The following is a 19,701-nucleotide window of genomic DNA, read 5'->3' on the forward strand; positions in this document are numbered from 1 at the left end:
TTAGTCCTCGAGGAAATATAAAATAAAATCATAATTAAATGTGACTATGTAACTATTAGAATGGATAAAAAATTACTGACAATATTAAGTGATGGCATGGGAAGCAAGTGGAGCTCTCATACATTGCTAGTTGAAATGCAAAACTGGTACAGCCACTCTGGAAAAGTGTTTGACAGCTTCTTATACACGTAAACAGGCTTATATACCTCATTCCTGGTTATTCATTCTAAAAACATGAACACTTACGGTCATTTAAAAATTGGGGCAGAAATATTTATAGTAGCTCTGTTCATAATTGCCAAAACCTGGAAACAATCCAAATGTCCTTCAAAAGGTGAACAGATAGGCAAAATGCAGTAATCTACCCGAAAGAATACTATTTAGCAATAACAACTTGAGTGGATCTCAGAGGCTTTATGCTAAGTGAAAGAAGCCCAACTCCAGTGGCGCATATGACTCTATTTACATGACATTCTGGTAAAGGTGAAACTATAGGGATAGAAAATATCGGTGGTTACCAGGATGTATGGATAGGTGGAAGAGGTGACTAAGAAAAGAATATCACAAGTACGTATTTTGAGCTAATAGAAGAGATCTGTGTTCTAGTTGTAGTGGTTATATGAATCTATACATGTTTTAAAATTCATAGAACCATACATTAAAAGATAAAGAGTCAGTTTATGATATGACATCTAACTGTATGAAAATTTAAAGAAGCAAACAAAAAATTTCCACCCCTAATCCAAGAAAAAGGTGTTTGCCCTTTAACACGAAGATTTTGTATTATTGGGCTTTACATGAATAGGTCGTATTTTCTGGATAATCAGGAATGCAGTAATCACTGGTTGGGTTCATTTCTGATGATTCTCCATCCAGATTGACATACTTCGTTCAGTGTTGGAATACACACGGATCATTGTTGAGTTCTCCTGACCTGGGAGTGAGGTTTTAAAGTAAATTACCAAATCTCTTATACAATATACTCTGTATTGCTTTTATAATTCATTGAAAAACCTCAGGCAAGTTGGGACACAAGCAGGTAGTCTTGGAGCCTAGGCTGTGCTATACATTAGTTATATGACTTCAGGCTGAACTCTCTCACTTTAGGTTTTCTTATCTTTCAAACGATAATGTGGAGTTTAAATGAAGTAACATGTAAAAAAAAAAAAAAAAATCACAAAATTCCTGGCGAAGAACAAGTGATCAATATCATAGCTTCCCCTGATATTTCTCTTCCTGCACTGTTTATTTCTTTCATTCTCTTTCCCTATATTCCTTTCTCTTCTTCCCTATTTTTTCTCTTTCTTCAATACTTTTATTGGGTTCATGGCAAATTTTTATATTTGTGCATTGGTATACATGGATTTGTAATAAATTATATTATATAAATAATATAATGTATTACATATAAAATCAATTAAATGTAAACAATTTTAATGTAAATTTTAATATAATTTATTTACATGAAATAAAGGTAAATATACATTAAAAATTATTTAACTTTAATTTATTTCATGCAAATAAATTATATTAAAAAATTTTTTTTTGACTTTTTACAGGTAAAAGAGAGACAGTAAAATGAAATGGGAAAACCAAACCATTCTGGTGGAATTTTTTCTGAAGGGACTTTCTGGTTACCCGAGGCTTGAGTTACTCTTTTTCGTGCTCATCTTCATAATGTATGTGGTCATCCTTCTGGGCAATGCTACTCTCATTTTAATCAACATCTTGGACCCTCACCTTCACACCCCTATGTACTTCTTTCTGGGGAACCTTTCCTTCTTGGACATCTGCTACACCACCACCTCTATTCCCTCCACGCTGGTGAGCTTCCTTTCAGAAAGAAAGACCATTTCCTTTTCTGGCTGTGCAGTGCAGATGTTCCTTGGCTTGGCCATGGGGACAACAGAGTGTGTCCTCCTGGGCATGATGGCCTTTGACCGCTATGTGGCTATCTGCAACCCTCTGAGATATCCCATCATCATGAGCAAAGATGCCTGTGTATCCATGGCAGCTGGGTCCTGGATCATAGGCGCTGTCAACTCGGCAGTACAAACAGTGTTTGTGGTACAGTTGCCTTTCTGCAGGAATAACATCATCAATCATTTCTCCTGTGAAATTCTAGCTGTCATGAAACTGGCCTGTGCTGACATCTCAGGCAATGAGTTCATCATGCTCGTGGCCACAACATTGTTCACGTTGATGCCATTGCTCTTGATTGTTATCTCTTACTCATTAATCATTTCTAGCATCCTCAAGATTCGCTCCTCTGAGGGGAGAAGCAAAGCTTTCTCTACCTGCTCAGCTCATCTGACTGTGGTCATAATATTCTATGGGACCATCCTGTTCATGTACATGAAGCCCAAATCTAAAGAAATGCTTAATTCAGATGACTTGGATGCTACCGACAAAATTATATCCATGTTCTATGGGGTGATGGCTCCCATGATGAATCCTTTAATCTACAGTCTTAGAAACAAGGATGTGAAGGGGTCAGTAAAACACCTACTGAACAGAAGGTTCTTTAGGAAGTGAGTGCAAAATGTACTGGAGTATGAACACATTTGATATTGCTGAAACTGTAGAATTACAGAATTTTGGATACTTTTACTGTTTTTCTGCATTTTCATATATTATGTTAAAATAATGAGATATAGCACAAAATTATTGCATGTTCAATGTAGAGAATTTGCAAGATACCGGGCAATAGGATGAAGAAGATGGAGGGGTTACCTGTTACTCTACTAGTGGGAAATAGCCCCTTTTCAACATTTTGAACAGTATCTTTCATATTATGGCTTTTTTCTTTTTGGCTATATTGGAATTGGGTACTATGTGCCTTTTTATGTTCACTTTTTTATATAACATTATTTCATAGGCAACATTTCACTGAATCTTTCAAAATAAATAAAGCTCTCTATTGTAGAAAAAGCAAAACAGAAAAAACTCCAACATACTGCACTCACCTTTTCCAGTGGCAAGCCTTGTGTTATGGTTTCACATTAATCTCCAGATCCTGTTAAGGTATTAAATACTATTTTCTTCTTCTGTATTTAAATGTTTTTCTGCAAAGCTGAGTATTTGGGACTATCAAGGGAGTAGATAAATAGAGTTTAAAAGCAGGGTTTATGCAATCAATCAGGATATCTTGCTTTATCTTCTTTCTTTCTTTAACTTATATGTTTGCTTTAGCATAAAGAACATTTTACAAAATAAAAAATGGGTTTGAGAGTCAGTCTACTGGTCCAGATAATAACATGGACTAATTTTGGGTTGAATGGAGTGTCATATCAATGCCCATTTAGAAGATGCCAGATTTCTTTGCTATCCCAAGGGAATTCCAACACTTTTCCAAATCTTAGAAGAATGTCCAAGCTCTTAATATTTAGTAAGAATGCTAGTCATGTCTTGTCCCTGTTAGTAACCAGCTTGACTTGAGGAAGTAGAAGATTGGGGAACGTCAGACATTATCTTGCTTTGCCTTGGTTTTTATGTCCACTTTTTATTCTATGTGAACATTTCAAACTTATAGCTCAAGATGAATGACAAAGTGTGTTTAGTAGTGAACCACATTCTAGGAAATCAGTTTGGCTGAGTCAATTTTTATGAATGGATCAGTGAATTTAAAGTATATTAGGCATAAACATATTTTACATAGACAAATAAAAATTACCTGCTTGTGGAATCTTTGGGTTTAGTCACTCATTTAATCTTCCCAAATTCACTTTTTAATTTTAGTGGAAGGAATATTAAACAGTCACAAACTATATTTAAATATATCCATCATAGTTGTTTACAGATTAAATCTGATGGCTAGAGTTGAGATCATTAATAATTAAATTTACCTCCTGACAAAATAGGCTATGAGAATCTATTAGTCCCATACACCAGTTCATTGGACTTTTTTCACCCACTAAGAATTCCAGGTAGGTAGAAAACCCTGGAAGTCAAGCATTTTATGTTTGACCTGCGGGCAGGCTGTCTTGAATGCTCAAATGCTTAGTTTGTTTTCTTTCACAGCTTAAATCCAGCCACTTTCAAAATTTCTCTGGGATGACTGATGTAGCTCCATAGTCTTATATCAGATTTATAAATTTTTGATAGAAAATTAATTAAAGCAAGAAGAAATTTTAAAGTACATATTTCTCCTCACAGGATAATATTTGGAGAGTTTTTCTCCCACAGGGTTGTAGAATCAAGGTCTGAAGAAAATAAAGGCATGTCATTTGTCTTTATATATTTATGTGTTCACATTTGCTGGGCAAAATACACAATCATTATAATACTGTAATCATGCTTTATTTTAATACTTGAGCCTATAGAGGAGTTTTCATTCAGAAAATTTATTTTAAAAGCTTATGGAGGATGATTTTGTTGTTTGCAACTTGTTTTTTCTAAATTTGGAAACAAAGTAAGATAAATTTATCTGATATACTAGGCATGTATCTCTGTGTGCGTGTATGTGTGGCTGTGTAGTGTGTATATGTGCAGTGCGTGCGTGTTCCTAGTGATTTTTCTACTAGATAGCAAAATCTACAAAGGTAAGTATTTCTCTGTATTCTTACCCTCTCTACGTCCGTTGCACTCAATTTAGAACATGACATGTATAATATGATTCCATATATGTTTTTAATCCATGAATAGGAAAATTATATAAAAGGAGGTGCAGCAGGATAGAAGCATGTACTTTTATATTGCATTGAAGTCCTCAAACAGGTTCATGATTGGGATTTAAGAACAGAGATACAGCAGAAAAGGCAAAATTACATTTCTTTTAATCCAACAAATTATTTCATCATTTTCGTATACTTTTACGCCTGCGCAATTTTCAAATATTCTAAATTTGAGATTATGTCAACTTTTTATTGTCCCAGGGACTTCTAAAATGGACACTTAAAAATGTAGCAATGTATTGGCTATCAGCTAATTCACATACAGTATCTCTCTAAAATCCTCTGATATGGAAATAGTGTCACTATCTCATGATGAGGGCACAAAGCTTAGGGAAGCTAATATATCTTCCCCAAACCTCAAAGCATGCAAGTTAAAGACAAGCATACACACCTGGCTATTCTTTCGTTAGTTATTCTTTTACTACAGCATGTTTACTTTTCCAGGTACTGATTTTATTACTAGCCACATTTGATCTCTTATCTTCTTGGCTAGATCTGTAATTAAATCTCTTTGAGAAAGAATATTATGATATGAAATAAATTTAATATTTTTTCTTTTCCAATATTTATACTTATTTTTTGACAAGTTGTCTTGACCTGCTTTTTTACTATAAGGTAATAATGGTTATGATTAACACCTTTATTTTCTACTGATAGGTGAAAATGATTCTGGTATTTTAAAATAATAAAACAACATATTTCCAGAAATACATAAGTAATTGTATTAAAATTTTTTTCATAGTCATACAGTGAAATTTTTAAGTAGATTTTGGCTTTGACCATACTTATTATAATGAATCAGTTCTTTAAGAGCTATAGATTCTGACAATATTTTATTTAAAAATTTTGGTTCCACATTTAAACATATAATTTCACTTTTAATCATAGATAAAACAATGAGGCAGAAAATCAACACAGATATGAAAGACTCAAAAAACACTAAAACCAAGTTGACCTACTAGACATCTACACAATATTCAACAAAACAACAGTAGAATATACATTCTTTTCATGTACATATGGAATATTCTCCAGACAGACCAAATACTAGACCATGAAAGAAGCTTCAATATTTTGAAAAAGATTAAAATAATGCAAAATATGTTCCCTGAACAAAATAGAATTAAATTAGAAGCAATGATAGAAGAAACTTTGGTAAAGTCACAAATATGTAAAAAGTAAACCACAGAGTCTTAAGTAATGAATGAATCAAAGAAAAACATTACAATATAAAATATTTGAGATAAATAACAAAAGAAATACACATATCAAGATTGTATTTTACAACATATTATGAGATGTGGCTAAGGCAGTACTTAGAGGACAATTTATAGATATGAATACCTGAATTAGTAAAGAAGAAAAGTTTAAAATCAATAACTTAAACTTCCACATTTAAAAAAACCAGAAAAGGCAGAGAAAATGAATCACAACTGCACAGAAGGGAGGAAATAATAAAGATTAAAGTGGAAATAAATGAGAGACAATAGAAAAACAATAGAGAAAATTAAAGAAATAAAAAGTTGGTTCCATGAAAAGGTCTACAAAATTGATAAAACTTTAGCTAGAAGATAATCAGAGAAAATATTCAAATTATAAAAATCAGAAATGACAGAAGGAATATCAGTATAGGCCTGACAGAATTAAAAAAGGATTATAAAATAGTATCAACAACTGAAAATTAAATAACTTGGAGGAGATGAAAATGTTCCTAAAGAGACATGCACTACTGAAACTGACTCCAGAAGAAATAGAAAAATCAGAATGGACTTGTAACAGGTAAAAATATTGGATTAACAATGTATAAAATTCCCACAAAGAAAAGTCCAGACCCAGATTTCTTCACTGATAAATTCTACTGAATATTTAAAGAAGAATTAATATAAATTCTTCACAAACGCTTCCAAAAAGTAGAAAAAGAGAAAACACTCTTGAACTCAACTCACTCCATGAGGCTAGTAACAAGTTTTTATATTAAGATAGATAACAAAACCAGACAATCACAAAAAAACCCAAAACTGCATATGAGTATATCATCTGAATATATATATAAAAATCCTCTATTTGCAGATGAAAAAATTTGCACATAGAAAATTTTAAGAAACTAATTACAAACTATAAGAACTAGTTCACAAGTTCAGCAAAGTTGCAGAATATATGATCTATAAAATTACATCTCTATACACTAGCAATAATAATTCAAAAATAAAATTAAGAAAACAATTTCATTAATAACAGCATCAAAAACAATACAATATTTAGAAATAAATTTGAGAAAATAAACCTAAGAGTTATATGCCGAGACCTAATTTAAAATGGTAAAATATTCCATGTTTATGGGTTGAAAGACAATATAATTAAGATGACATTATTCTGCAGTTGATCTGTCAATCTCTATCAAAATCCCAACTGCTTTTTTTTTTTTGCAGAAATTGTCAAGCAGATATTAAAGTTCACATGGAGATTTAGTGGACCCAGAATAGCCAAAAACATATTGAAAAAGAATAAATTTTGAGGTTTTATACTTGTCAATGCTACAGTAATCATGACAGTGTGACAATGACATTAAGGCAGACATATAATGAAATAGAATTGAGAGTCTAGAAATAAACTCCTATATTTATGATCAATTGATTTTTGACAAGCGTGTGAAGAGTGTCAAATTCAGTTTACAACAAATGCTGTTCCACATGCCAAAAAGTGAAGTTGGGCCCTTACCTCTCATCATATGCAAAAATTCAAAAGAATCACATAGAAATTTTAGAAATGAAAAATACAATAACTGAAATAAAATGAAATAACTGAAATAAAATTTTCAATGGATAAGCTCAACAGTAGGCAGGAAGGTTTAGAGGAAAGAAACAGTGAATTACCAAATTCAAGAACAGAAATTACCCAATCTGAATATAGAGAGAAAACTGACATGAAAATATTCTAGGTGAACTTGGCCCAATTAACCCTTAAAAAAGCCAGAGAGATGAGAAGTGGGAGTCTTTTGCTGCCTTTGAAGAAATAATCTTCCAGGTCGTGTAGGGCTATGTGAGTGATGTTTCAGGGTGGCTACCAGAAGCTGAACATAACTCTTGGCTGATAGCCTGCAAAAAAAAATGGGAATTTTAGTTTTACAATAAGAAACTACACTCTTCCAACAATTTAAGTAAGTAGAAGAGAACCCCAAGCTCCAGGTGAGAACACAGTATGACCAGCACCTTAATTTCAGCCTTGTAAGACCCTGATCTGAGGACCCTTCTACTGTATACCTGAACTTCTGATCCTTGAAAGTTTTGTGATAATGTATTTGTATTGCTTTAAGCCACTAAATTTCTCATAATTTATTATATGAAAATAGAAAAACTATAATGGTCATCATTATGAATATCTAACAATGGTTTAATCGTTAAAAACATTAACTTTAGTAGTATTGACAAAGAACTGTAGCTTGCAGTAAATGTTGAAACACTGAAAAATACTCAAATGATATTAACGTTTTGATCTCCTAGCAGATTAGCATACTACACAGACTGTGTTTCAAAATTGCCTATGTAAAGATTTATTTTGCTTTCAAAACATATTTCTTAAAACTTTATTAGGATTTGTATATGGTATACTACAAGTATAAACTTATTACTATTTAATTTACATTTAAGGAGTTATAACAACAGCACCTTGTTATCAGGAGACAGGGTTGTGGCAGTAACTACCCATGACACTTAAACATGACAACTACCTATGTGTCAGTTTCCCCCTCTTGCCTTTGACTTGATGTCAGTGGATTTTTTCAAACCACTGTTGATTGTTAAACTTAATTACTCAACAGAGAATTATAACCCTTTTTAGTTTTTCCAGTTCCTCAATTAATTCTTCTTGAGGTTTGCAATTTGGAAGACAAATTTCCTAAGGATGCTGAAAAACAATTTCTGCATAGGAGTGCTCCCATACTATCATCTAATATGTTTCTTTTCTGCTTAAACCATCTGGAATGTTTGCTGTTGTTTGTAACTTAGAGCTCTGGATGACACCCATGGCCTATGAAGCTCTTCTTGCTTTGGTCCCTGTTTAATCCTCCACCAACCCTCCCTATTTATTTCTATTTATGCCCCTATTTCTGTGATGCTGAGTTATTTTTATTTGTTTGCCTTCATCAAGCCATTTCTTGTTTTACACCATTGATGTTATTGTTTACTTTTCCTGGAACGTTTTTCCTGACATTACTTGCCTTTTAAATTATCGGTCACAATTTAAGAGTCAGTTCAGGTACCACCTTTTCTGGAAATTATTTCTTGATTCTGAGTTACTTGTCATTTATGCTTCTGATACAGGAGCGGGGCAGGGAAGTGCTGACAAGAGAAGGGTGGGGTCCCTGGTGAGGACTCCACCCCTCGGGCCTGTGTCCACGGACCTAGGTGAGGACAGGCTCTCATGTTTTTGCGCCCAAATGTTGCATTTCCTAAGACCACCCTGGCCCACCATGCTGCTATCCTGTGCCTTTAAACCTTGAGACCCTAGAGGTCACAGACACAAGTGGCTGGATGTCGACAGGAACACATGGGTGGAAGGGCACACAGACAGGCACCAGCAGACCCCGGCAGGCCATCAACCAGTGGAATGACATGGAATTTGGCCAAGGTGGTTTGAGGAGAGCCCAGCTGCTGTGCAGCTGACTCCAGGGTATAAACCACCTTCCCACTCCATCCCTCTTCTGACCTCCCCATCCATCTGCTGAGAGCTACTTCCACTCAATTACCTTGCACTCATTCTCCAAGCCCACGTGTGATCCAACTTTTCTGGTACACTAAGGCAGTAACCCAGGATACAGAAAGCTCTCTGTCCCTGTGATAACGCAGAGTGTCTAAGTAAGCTGGTTAACTCAAGCCACCTGTGGACGGCAACACTGAAAAAGTGCATTGTAACACACGCCCACTGGGGCCTCAGGAGTGGTAAACATTCACCCCTAGACACCGCTGTGGGGTCTGACCCACAACCTGACCACCCGCATGCTCTCCCTAGAGGTCTGAGCAGCGAAGGACCAAAGAAACAAGCCGCACTCCCATCGTAGGCTCTGCCAGGGGGATAAGGGAATTCTTTCTCTTTCACTTCTATAGCACACTAAGTCATCATTTTAATCTCAGCTTTCTATTGAAATCAACTGATTACATGAATATTTACATGAATATTTTTCTTTCTAACTATAGGATTCTTGAAGGTGAAGACTGTGTCTGAGACATTTTTATATTCACAGTTATCCTTTATATAAGTTTCATAGAGTAGGTGTAGAATATATTTCATAAAACAAGTGATTTAAAAATGTAAAATACCCAATAGGGAAATGAATAGAGGACATGAGTGCACAACTCACATAAAGGAAAATAAAGATTTTTAAGACACGAAAAGGTAAATAGCAAATACCTATAGAGATTAAAATGCCATTTAAAGTAATTAGGAGATACCATTTTAAGTCCTTTAGATTAGATTGAAAATCTAAACTATTGACAACATCCCGTGTTGATAAGAGGAAGATAAAATTAGCAACACCATAACCCTGGTGGGAACATAAATTAATATTATTCTTTTAGATTCATAAAAATATTCATTGATTCTTGACCCACTCATTTCACTTTTAGAATTCTATCCTAAAAAAATAATTTGAACTTATTTTGATAAAAGTAAATTTTAAAAATAAAGAGAAAACATCATTCAGAAGTGTTCAGCCTTAAGATGCTTCAGTTTACTCTCAGGAAGGTAAATTATTTTAACCTATATTATGGCATTGTTGTATGATTAAGATCAGCCTCCTTTCTGAACTGTGGTTTTTGCCTGGCTATTTAATTATAGTTTATTTCTGGCTTTGTTTTTTACACCTTTATATACTGCTTGAGGACATCTTTTCTTTCCTTGCCTTCTCTCACCTTCTGTTTCTCTCCCTCCCTTCCTTCCTGTTTTACTCCCTCTCCTCCTTCCTTTGCCCTTTCCCATTCCTCCATCCTTTTGTATCACCATTAGAATCAATGAAAATATATCAGTATCAAAGAGTATACTCATAAATTCATCATTACATGAAAATATCATAAATTGAAAATGCATTTAGTATACCTAACTTACCAAACATCGCAGCTTAGCCTGGCCCATTTTAAATGTGCTCAGAAGACTTACATTAGGTGGGCAGAATCATGCAACACGAAGCCTATTTTATATTAAAGTGTTGAATATCCCAAGTAATTTATTGAATACTGTGCTGAAAGTGAAAAATAGAATGGTTGTATGGGTTTTTGAAGTACAGTTTCTACTGAATGCATATTATTTCACACCATCTGTAATTACATGTTTATTCAGAGTCAACTTTTGCTATAAACTAAATCCATAAAGTGAATGGAAAATTTATGTGTACAGAAAACCTCAATTAACTTCCAAAATGATGTGTGCGTGAGGGTGGCAGGGGAGAGAAAGAGACAGACAGAGAGAAGAGCTCCCTTCTGATTTTGTGTATGAAATAGAGTAATAGGCCTCCCATAATTAGGTCTTCAGGGCTTTATTTCTGAAGTTTCGTAAGTTTTATACACCTTTCATCTTGGAGGCAATTTAAAGTTGTGCACAGAGGTTTAGAAGAGTCCTTAACAGCAGAATATTTAAATAGTTTCTTAAATTCTGAGGCAAATCTTTAGGAATTTGTGGGTCTCCACAATGGGATGGTATTTCAGCATGCACTTCAGAGGCAAATTCAATTTGCCCTATTCCTAAAATTTATTGCCAAATATTAATTTTTTTTTCTATTATTAAACTAGAGGAATCTGATGATACTTTTTCTGAACTGGAGGAAATTTCGTGACACTTTATCCTAGTAATCACACCCGTAACACCATGTTTCCATAAACGTCAACTAGTCAATAAATTTCTACGACAAAGTGATTACTCACTGGTGGTTGCCTCTTTGGAGATTCAGCTACTATGAGTGGTTATGAAGACTAGCTGCAAATAGAAAAGTAAGACAAAATTGTCTGTTGCTGTTACAGCCTATAAAGAGAGGCAGCCTCTGGTTTAGAGGTAAGTTACTGCAAAAACAAGAACAGTGTTTCAACTAAGCAAGCCTTGGACTGAACGGTTAAATCAGTTTGAAAATGAGATTTTTTTTTTCTCATTGGAGAGTCACTTTGAGTATTGGAAATGGAATTTAAGTGTCTATTCATTGGGATATAGTAGGAACAAAATAAAAGCCTTGAGACCAACAGAGCAGTCTGCATGCAAAGGCAATTGAACAAACACTGAATTTGCCCAGCGCTTATGAATAACTTTTCTTCAGTGTGCAGGTTTTTTTTTTTTTTTATCACATTACAAAGTATTTGGACACTGTGTCATCTGTTTAGCTAATTAAAGCTCACTACATAGTAAACAACAGATTATGTGTTCTTTAGTATGGAATTCATATTAAACAAATCCTTAACAGTGATTCCCTAGCAGAAACTCAGGTCCATTTGGTTCAGTTGCCCATGAACCAGTTGAACTGTGTACTAGGTACTGTGCCAGGGACTCTTTATATAACAATATCATGTGAGGAGAACATTATGACAAATTTGAAAAAAAAAAATAATAATCTCTTGGGATCTGAAACATACAATTTGCCAAAGGAATGCACAATCAGAAAGAGACCATCTTAGGGAATATCCTTATGTGCTTGCGTTACAATTGGTGACTATTTTGAGTGTTTTTTTTATTGTTAGGTCATGATTGTAATAGTAACTTTCCTTTTTCTCTTTTATGTTAATAGACTTGCTCAAGATGTTTAGTTTCAGTCAAGAAAAAGCCATGTGTTTTAAAACTAGGAACACACTGGCACCTTATTAAAATCATGTCTTTTTAATGAAATGACTTTGATAAAAGGTTGATCTTTTGGATTTTTCTTTTCTGTCACCTAATTCACTGGCATCCAAAGGATTGGAGTGACCTTGATAGAATGTATCAAAATTTTTCAAAAATGAATATAATACCATCTATTAGAACATTGTATGTGATCTAAGTAAGCTACATATACCTGACCTTGTAGAGGGATGATAATGACTAGTTCAGGAATGTAAAAAAACTCTAAAAGAGTGAAGAGTCATAAAAGACAAGCATGAAGGAAACCTCTAACAATAGGAACCATGACTGTGCTAAGTGAGTTACATGCATCATTTCATTTAATCTTGTGCACAAGGACATTGTATAGATGTTTTCTATATCTTCATTCTACTGATGATGATGGTGTCAGACACATGTCCAGGTCACCTACTTAATAAGGGGCAGAGATGGCATTTGAACCAAGCCTCCTCCAAACCTATGCCCTTGACAATATTATGAAATGTGCCTGATAGTATATCTTGTAGCAGGGAGGTAGCTCATGAAACAATGACTTTTGCAGAGAGCAGATTTTTACAGGTGTGTATATATTCTCCATTATTCAAAGAACTCCACATTGCAAAATGCTCTTTGGGATTTCAAGTAGTTTATACCTTCATTCAGAAAATCTGAAAAATTCTAGAAAATGAAAATTTTATTAAAAGCTACAGAATCAGAGGAAGAATTTAGAATAAAGAAATCAGGTTGGATTTGAAGTAATCTTGAGGAGACTAATTATATCTTGAAATTGAGATTCAGAGCAAAGTATCTCATAACGTTAGGTAGAGGAAGTATTCTGAAGAGAAAAGGCTCCTTGGACCTGAAAACGAAAAAGAATAATAGCCAACATTTACTGAGCTGTAATTTTGTTTCAGGAACTTTGCTAGATCATAAAAACATTAAAACTTACAGTGTAAAAAAAAGTAACATGGCATTGGATGTTAGACCCTAAGCCAGCTCAAAGAACAACCTAGAACTGATTGGTAGGAAATGAGACAGATATAGTACTGCAAGTCCTATTGATACTAAAGAAATTATCTTATGTATTGGGAGAAGGTGACTACAAAGTTCCTGTTTGTCCTCGGCAATTACCATTTAGTGTGTGATATTGAACAAGGTAGAACAATTTTCAAACATATGTGGTCATGTCCTATAGCAATGGATGGCTTCAGTGTAGCGTGCTATTGGAAAGGTGAAAGGAGAAAGGTTAGGAATCCCACAGACAAGAACTCTTTAGCTTAAATGTTATTTTATTCGTAGGAAATATATTCACAAGTTTCAAAATTCTTAAAATATACTAAAGGGCATACTGTCAATACTTCCACCCAAATTAATAAGCTATACATTCCCTTTTCTGGGGATAACAAACTATTATTTGTCTAGAGATATTCTATGTGTGAGCAAAAATACATGTGTGTATATATACACATACATATATAATCTTTTTTGCACAAATGATAGTGTGCCATATACACTGTTCTGATTATTACTTTTCCATTTAATATTTCTTGAAGATCTTTCCACATTAGTGCAGAAAACATCCTTGGTCCTTTTGATGGCAGTATAGTATTGCATTATTTCTGTTTTCTTCTTGTGGAAATTTAAATTGTTTGCTACATCTGCTGTTACAAATAATACTTTAATGAATCCATTTGTATTAAAATCACTTTGCCATGTGCTGGTATATCCGTATGATAATTACTGAGAAGTAAATCTGTGGCCAAATTTTATATGTATATATTTGTTAGTTTGATAAATATTGCCACACAGGGAGGGATATTAGGGAATTTCTGTTTGAAGGTTCCCTGAAATTTTGGTCACTGGTTTCTTAACTATCCTTTTCAGCTAATAACAAAGTACCAAACAGGGTAAAGATATGTCGATTAATCATAACAGTCACAATTTGTGTGTATATACTCTATATATAATTATTCATATATTTGTTATATACAACATATTTTCTATTTTTAAAATATATAACTGTGTTGCATTTTTATATAACTATCTTTATTATTTCTTTAGGATCTATCTCAGACATGGAAAGTGTAGGTCAAAATTCATAAACTTTTGCCTGCAATATGAAAGGAAGACATTTGATAATCTATAGGGATTCAGATAATATATTACTCACATTCTCATCTGAGGAAAATTTCTGCAAATAAACTATAATCAAACACAAAACAATAAGTACAATCCTCAAGAGAGTGGACAAAAACAGATCAATGGTGATCAATGAATAGATGTACAGGTAGGTAGACATACTGACTATCCAAGCTTGCATAATCTAAAGGCTGAAGAACTCTTAAAAAGGCAGATTTTATAAACTTTATAAGTATTATACCAGCACAAACTAGGAATTAGGAGATTAGCATAAAAGTGGTGGAGTAAAAGTATTCTGTTTTGGCTTCATTTCAATTTGAGGGATAATCGAGGTGTTTAGAGCACACCCTAATGGAGAAAACAGTTTATCTTTACGGTCTTAGAAGTTAAATTATGAGAGAAGTGAAAAAGAAGGCAATCACACTTACTGAATGAAAAAAGTGAGTAGCGTGTTCAAGTTAATGAAAAAAAAATAGTGAATGACAACTTCATCAATCAGCAAAAATTAAAAAGTGGAAAAAAGAGAATGCAATAATTCAAATAATTAATAAAAATAAAGTATGGAAAGAATAAAATGTAGTACATTAATAATTATGTTCAAATAAATAGAATAGTCTGAGTATTCTCATCAATGACTCAAACATTTAAAAAGTAGTTAAAACATACTCAGATATATGTTATTTATAAGTAGTATACTTTAAACAAAGTGAAAAAGAAGTTAAAAATAAAAAGTTGTACAAAGAGATAGCAGACAAAAGCAAACTAAAAGAAAGCAGGGGTGTAATATCAATATCATAAAAATAGAATTAAACTTTAAAGTGCTAAATAGAATAAAGATACATCGATCAATGATGTTATAATTTATGAAGAAGATATATTAGCCATAAACCTATCTACACTAGACAATATAGAAACTAGACCTTTATAACAAAATGATCCTAGGTATATGAGAATTTGATAACAATATTTACACAGAATTTATTATATCTAGGTGGAAGAAAATAGGTTATTATTTTGAAGATTTTAATATATTTAATAAATTTTATTATATATACCCACACACACACACACACACATACATGTTTTGTGTATATATTTAAAACTATATATCTTCCCAAAGAGGAATCACATTTTTTTGGTCAATATTAACAACATATATCATGTAACTGACTGCTCAAAAGTCCATAGCTAGAGAATTATAGGTCATATTTTCTTATTAAAATAAAATGGGGCCAGGCGTGGTGGCTCATGGCTGTAATCCCAGGACTTTGGGAGGCCGAGGCAGGCAGATCACTTGAGGTAAGGCATTCAAGAGTATCCTGGCCAACAGGGCAAAATCATATCTCTACCAAAAACACAAAAATTAGCCAACATGGTGGCACATGCCTGTAGTCCCAGCTACTCGGAAGGCTGAGACAGGAGAATCGCTTGAACCTGGGAGGTGGAGGCTGCAAGTGAACTGAGATCATGCTACTGCACTCCAGCCTGAATGACAGAGCAAGACTGAGAAAAATAAATAAAATAAAATGGGAGATAAATAATAAAAATAGAATGAAAATGCCTAATCACTAAATAATGAAGAAAGACGCTTGGATTTAAGAGGAACTTAACAGAAAAACAAAAAATATCTAGAAACCAGTAAAAAAATTCCCATAAAATATTAAGTCTATAATAAAAAGTGCTCTCAGGGCCTTCTTTAGAGCAAGAAATAGAGAAGTAAGAAGGAGGAAATAAGAACTTTTCTTCTTATTTCAAGAAATTAGAAAAATAGAAAATAGAAATTAGAAATCAAAAAATTAGAAAAGTAGATCGGAATAAACAAGACATTTTTGAAGAGAGAAACTTAATGAAATGCAAAAAGTCAAGAGGATAAATCTATCCTAAAGCTGTTTTTTTATAAAAAGACCTGTAATACAGGAAAACCCTTTGTGAGTCGAATAAAGGAAAAAAAAGTCAAACAGGCATCATTATGAAAATGAGAACTTTTTATGTAAGGGAGGACCCAAGAATTATAAAGATCAAATGCAATTCTGTGACAAAACATTTGTTATAGAAATGAGTACTAGCGAAATATATCAAAGTCAACTGCTATCAATTCACCATATTGAAATCTTCTTTCTGATCAATCACACATTTTAGCTGATATTTCTTTTGAAATATTAGGACTGTCGATTAGATTACAAGGTATTCTAGCCTGGGAGCCAAATTCTGTTTGCAAAATGAGTATTAAGAGCTCAAATTCTAAAGCCATACTGCTTGAGTTTAAGTCCTTACTCCTTCATTTATTTGGTTGTATGAAATTGACCTTAAGCAAATTACTTTTCTGTGCCTTATTTTCCCCTCTACACAATAGGCATTATGATGCTAATAGTAACAGTAATTACCTCATAAGCTTGCTATTCAGACTCTATTATGGAATGCACAAAGAAAACAATTAATAGAAGATTGGCACAGAGTAAGAAATGTTAGCAATTATTTTGCCTTTGATTTTGTCCATTCATCCAACAAATGTTTTTGAATATTTGCCTCTGTGCCTGTTCTATTCTAGCTACTGGGGCTGTGGAAATAAGCAAGAATAAGTACCTGCCCTTGCGAAGTTTACATTCTACTAGGAAAGACAGAAGTGTAATTTCAAGGAGTGACAAGAGCATTGATCTATTGTGTGGTGATTTATAGCCAATAAAAATAGTTTAGTGTTCAGTTATACAGAATACAATGCTCTTTTCTATTATAACCTTCAGTTTATGTATGTGACGACAAATAAGACAAAACGTTCAGACTTCAACAGGAAGATTTAGGTTTGAATCTTAGCTCTGCTATATACTATTTACCTTTCATCAAGTTTACTTAACATATCTGCTTTGATTTATTCATCTGTAAAATATGGATACTAATAGCCCTCTCTGAAAACTGTGATGAGATTAAATGAGTTAAATGGCTGTAGCATGAAACATGTTAGTTTTCTTTCCCTCTCTTCGTTCATTCATTCATTCCCTTCCCTCTCTCCATTCATAAATTCCCTCTTTCTGTCTACTTCTCTTCATGCGCTCTCTTCTTTCTTTGGTCTTTTCCTTTTTTATTTTTATTTTTCCTTGGAAATTATGGTACATATTCATTGATACATGCTTGAACATAATCAGAGTAAAATACATATTCTTCTCAACATGCTCTGTCTTACAGGTAAAAGAGAGAGTAAAATGGAATGGGAAAACCAAACCATTCTGGTGGAATTTTTTCTGAAGGGACTTTCTGGTTACCCGAGGCTTGAGTTACTCTTTTTCGTGCTCATCTTCATAATGTATGTGGTCATCCTTCTGGGCAACGCTACTCTCATTTTAATCAACATCTTGGACCCTCACCTTCACACCCCTATGTACTTCTTTCTGGGGAACCTTTCCTTCTTGGACATCTGCTACACCACCACCTCTATTCCCTTCACGCTGGTGAGCTTCCTTTCCAAAAGAAAGACCATTTCCTTTTCTGGCTGTGCAGTGCAGATGTTCCTTGGCTTGGCCATGGGGACAACAGAGTGTGTCCTCCTGGGCATGATGGCCTTTGACCGCTATGTGGCTATCTGCAACCCTCTGAGATATCCCATCATCATGAGCAAGGATGCCTGTGTATCCATGGCAGCTGGGTCCTGGATCATAGGAGCTGTCAACTCGGCAGTACAAACAGTGTTTGTGGTACAGTTGCCTTTCTGCAGGAATAACATCATCAATCATTTCTCCTGTGAAATTCTAGCAGTCATGAAACTGGCCTGTGCTGACATCTCAGGCAATGAGTTCATCATGCTCGTGGCCACAACATTGTTCATATTGACACCTTTGTTATTAATCATTGTCTCTTACACATTAATCATTGTGAGCATCTTCAAAATTAGCTCTTCTGAGGGGAGAAGCAAAGCTTTCTCTACCTGCTCAGCTCATCTGACTGTGGTCATAATATTCTATGGGACCATCCTGTTCATGTACATGAAGCCCAAATCTAAAGAAACACTTAGTTCAGATGACTTGGATGCTACTGACAAAATTATATCCATGTTCTATGGGGTGATGGCTCCCATGATGAATCCTTTAATCTACAGTCTTAGAAACAAGGATGTGAAAGAGGCAGTAAAACACCTGGTGAGAAGAAAAGTTTTTAACAAATAAATGAGAAAGGTGTGAGTAATTTTATGATTATAATGTGGAAATCAATTAGAGAAACCAAAGTTAAACATCGTTGCTGTTTCACATTCCTCTCCCAAAGCTCTGAAGCGCCAAAATACACTTCTCTGATTGCAATATCTAATGAAAGGAACTAAATAAATAAATTTCAGTGTTTTAGAAATTGATGATTAGAGTTTTGTTTGGTTTTCATTGTTGATGAGCTTAATTGTGAAGGTAAGTAGAGACAGAAAGTAATATGGAGGGGGATTTCTAGTTAAGAGTAAAACCTTTTATTCCCTTAATTTTTGATAAAATTATTTCCAAACCAACTTCATACTTTCTTACCTTCTTTACAAGACAGAATGAATCTAGTTTTAGATCTTTTAATAAATTAGTTAAAATTATGCATATCCAATACTATAATTAGTAAAATAATTTATTTGTAGTCTACTAAAATGTGACCTGGCCCCTTGATTTTAGGTCTGAGCCTTGGAAGTGATCAGGTACAGGCCAAAGTTTAAACACCTGTTGTGAGCCAGGGCACAAACAGTGCTGTTTTGAGGTACCGATGACAAAGCATAATGCCTTTTTTTGTGTGTGAAACACCTTGTAGCTTTGGAACAAGATGGCCTAAGGGAGTCAACCATGGAATAATGACCATATATCTCTCTTTGCTTATAACTATTCCAGTTAATACCAGTTGCCCTAGTGTAATTGTTAATAGTTCTCTGTTTCACTATCAAAAGTGTTCCAGTTTGGAGGATCTCACATATGGTCGCCCTAAATAGCAGGGCAGCAGGAGCATCAGATTCCAGGGAAATGATAGGAGAGATGGCAGATCGTGGCACTGTGATGTCAGTGTCCTGAGGGAGACAAAGTGGGCACATAATATTCAATATGTGTGAGGTATT

The 19,701-nt window shown here is 34.0% G+C and overlaps 2 protein-coding genes across 2 annotated transcripts; both read left to right on the forward strand.

The window, feature by feature from the left end:
* The first annotated feature begins 1,578 nt into the window (after positions 1 to 1,578).
* Positions 1,579 to 2,535, forward strand: LOC135274858 (olfactory receptor 13C2-like). Its single transcript, XM_064375920.1, has one exon. It carries the CDS (start codon positions 1,579 to 1,581, stop codon positions 2,533 to 2,535), a length of 957 nt encoding a protein of 318 aa, XP_064231990.1.
* Positions 2,536 to 17,836: 15,301 nt separating this feature from the next.
* On the forward strand, positions 17,837 to 18,793 carry LOC105707968 (olfactory receptor 13C2). The gene has a single exon (XM_012439027.2). It carries the CDS (start codon positions 17,837 to 17,839, stop codon positions 18,791 to 18,793), a length of 957 nt encoding a protein of 318 aa, XP_012294450.2.
* The last annotated feature ends 908 nt before the right edge of the window (positions 18,794 to 19,701 follow it).

The sequence above is a fragment of the Aotus nancymaae genome, unplaced genomic scaffold (assembly GCF_030222135.1).
Source record: "Aotus nancymaae isolate 86718 unplaced genomic scaffold, 86718_ANA_hifiasm-v0.15.2.pri h1tg000003l, whole genome shotgun sequence".
Taxonomy (NCBI): domain Eukaryota; kingdom Metazoa; phylum Chordata; class Mammalia; order Primates; family Aotidae; genus Aotus; species Aotus nancymaae.

Bases quoted from the DNA above. Each gene is read 5' to 3' on its own strand.
- LOC135274858 (XM_064375920.1), top strand. From the start codon at position 1,579: ATGAAATGGGAAAACCAAACCATTCTGGTGGAATTTTTTCTGAAGGGA.
- LOC105707968 (XM_012439027.2), top strand. From the start codon at position 17,837: ATGGAATGGGAAAACCAAACCATTCTGGTGGAATTTTTTCTGAAGGGA.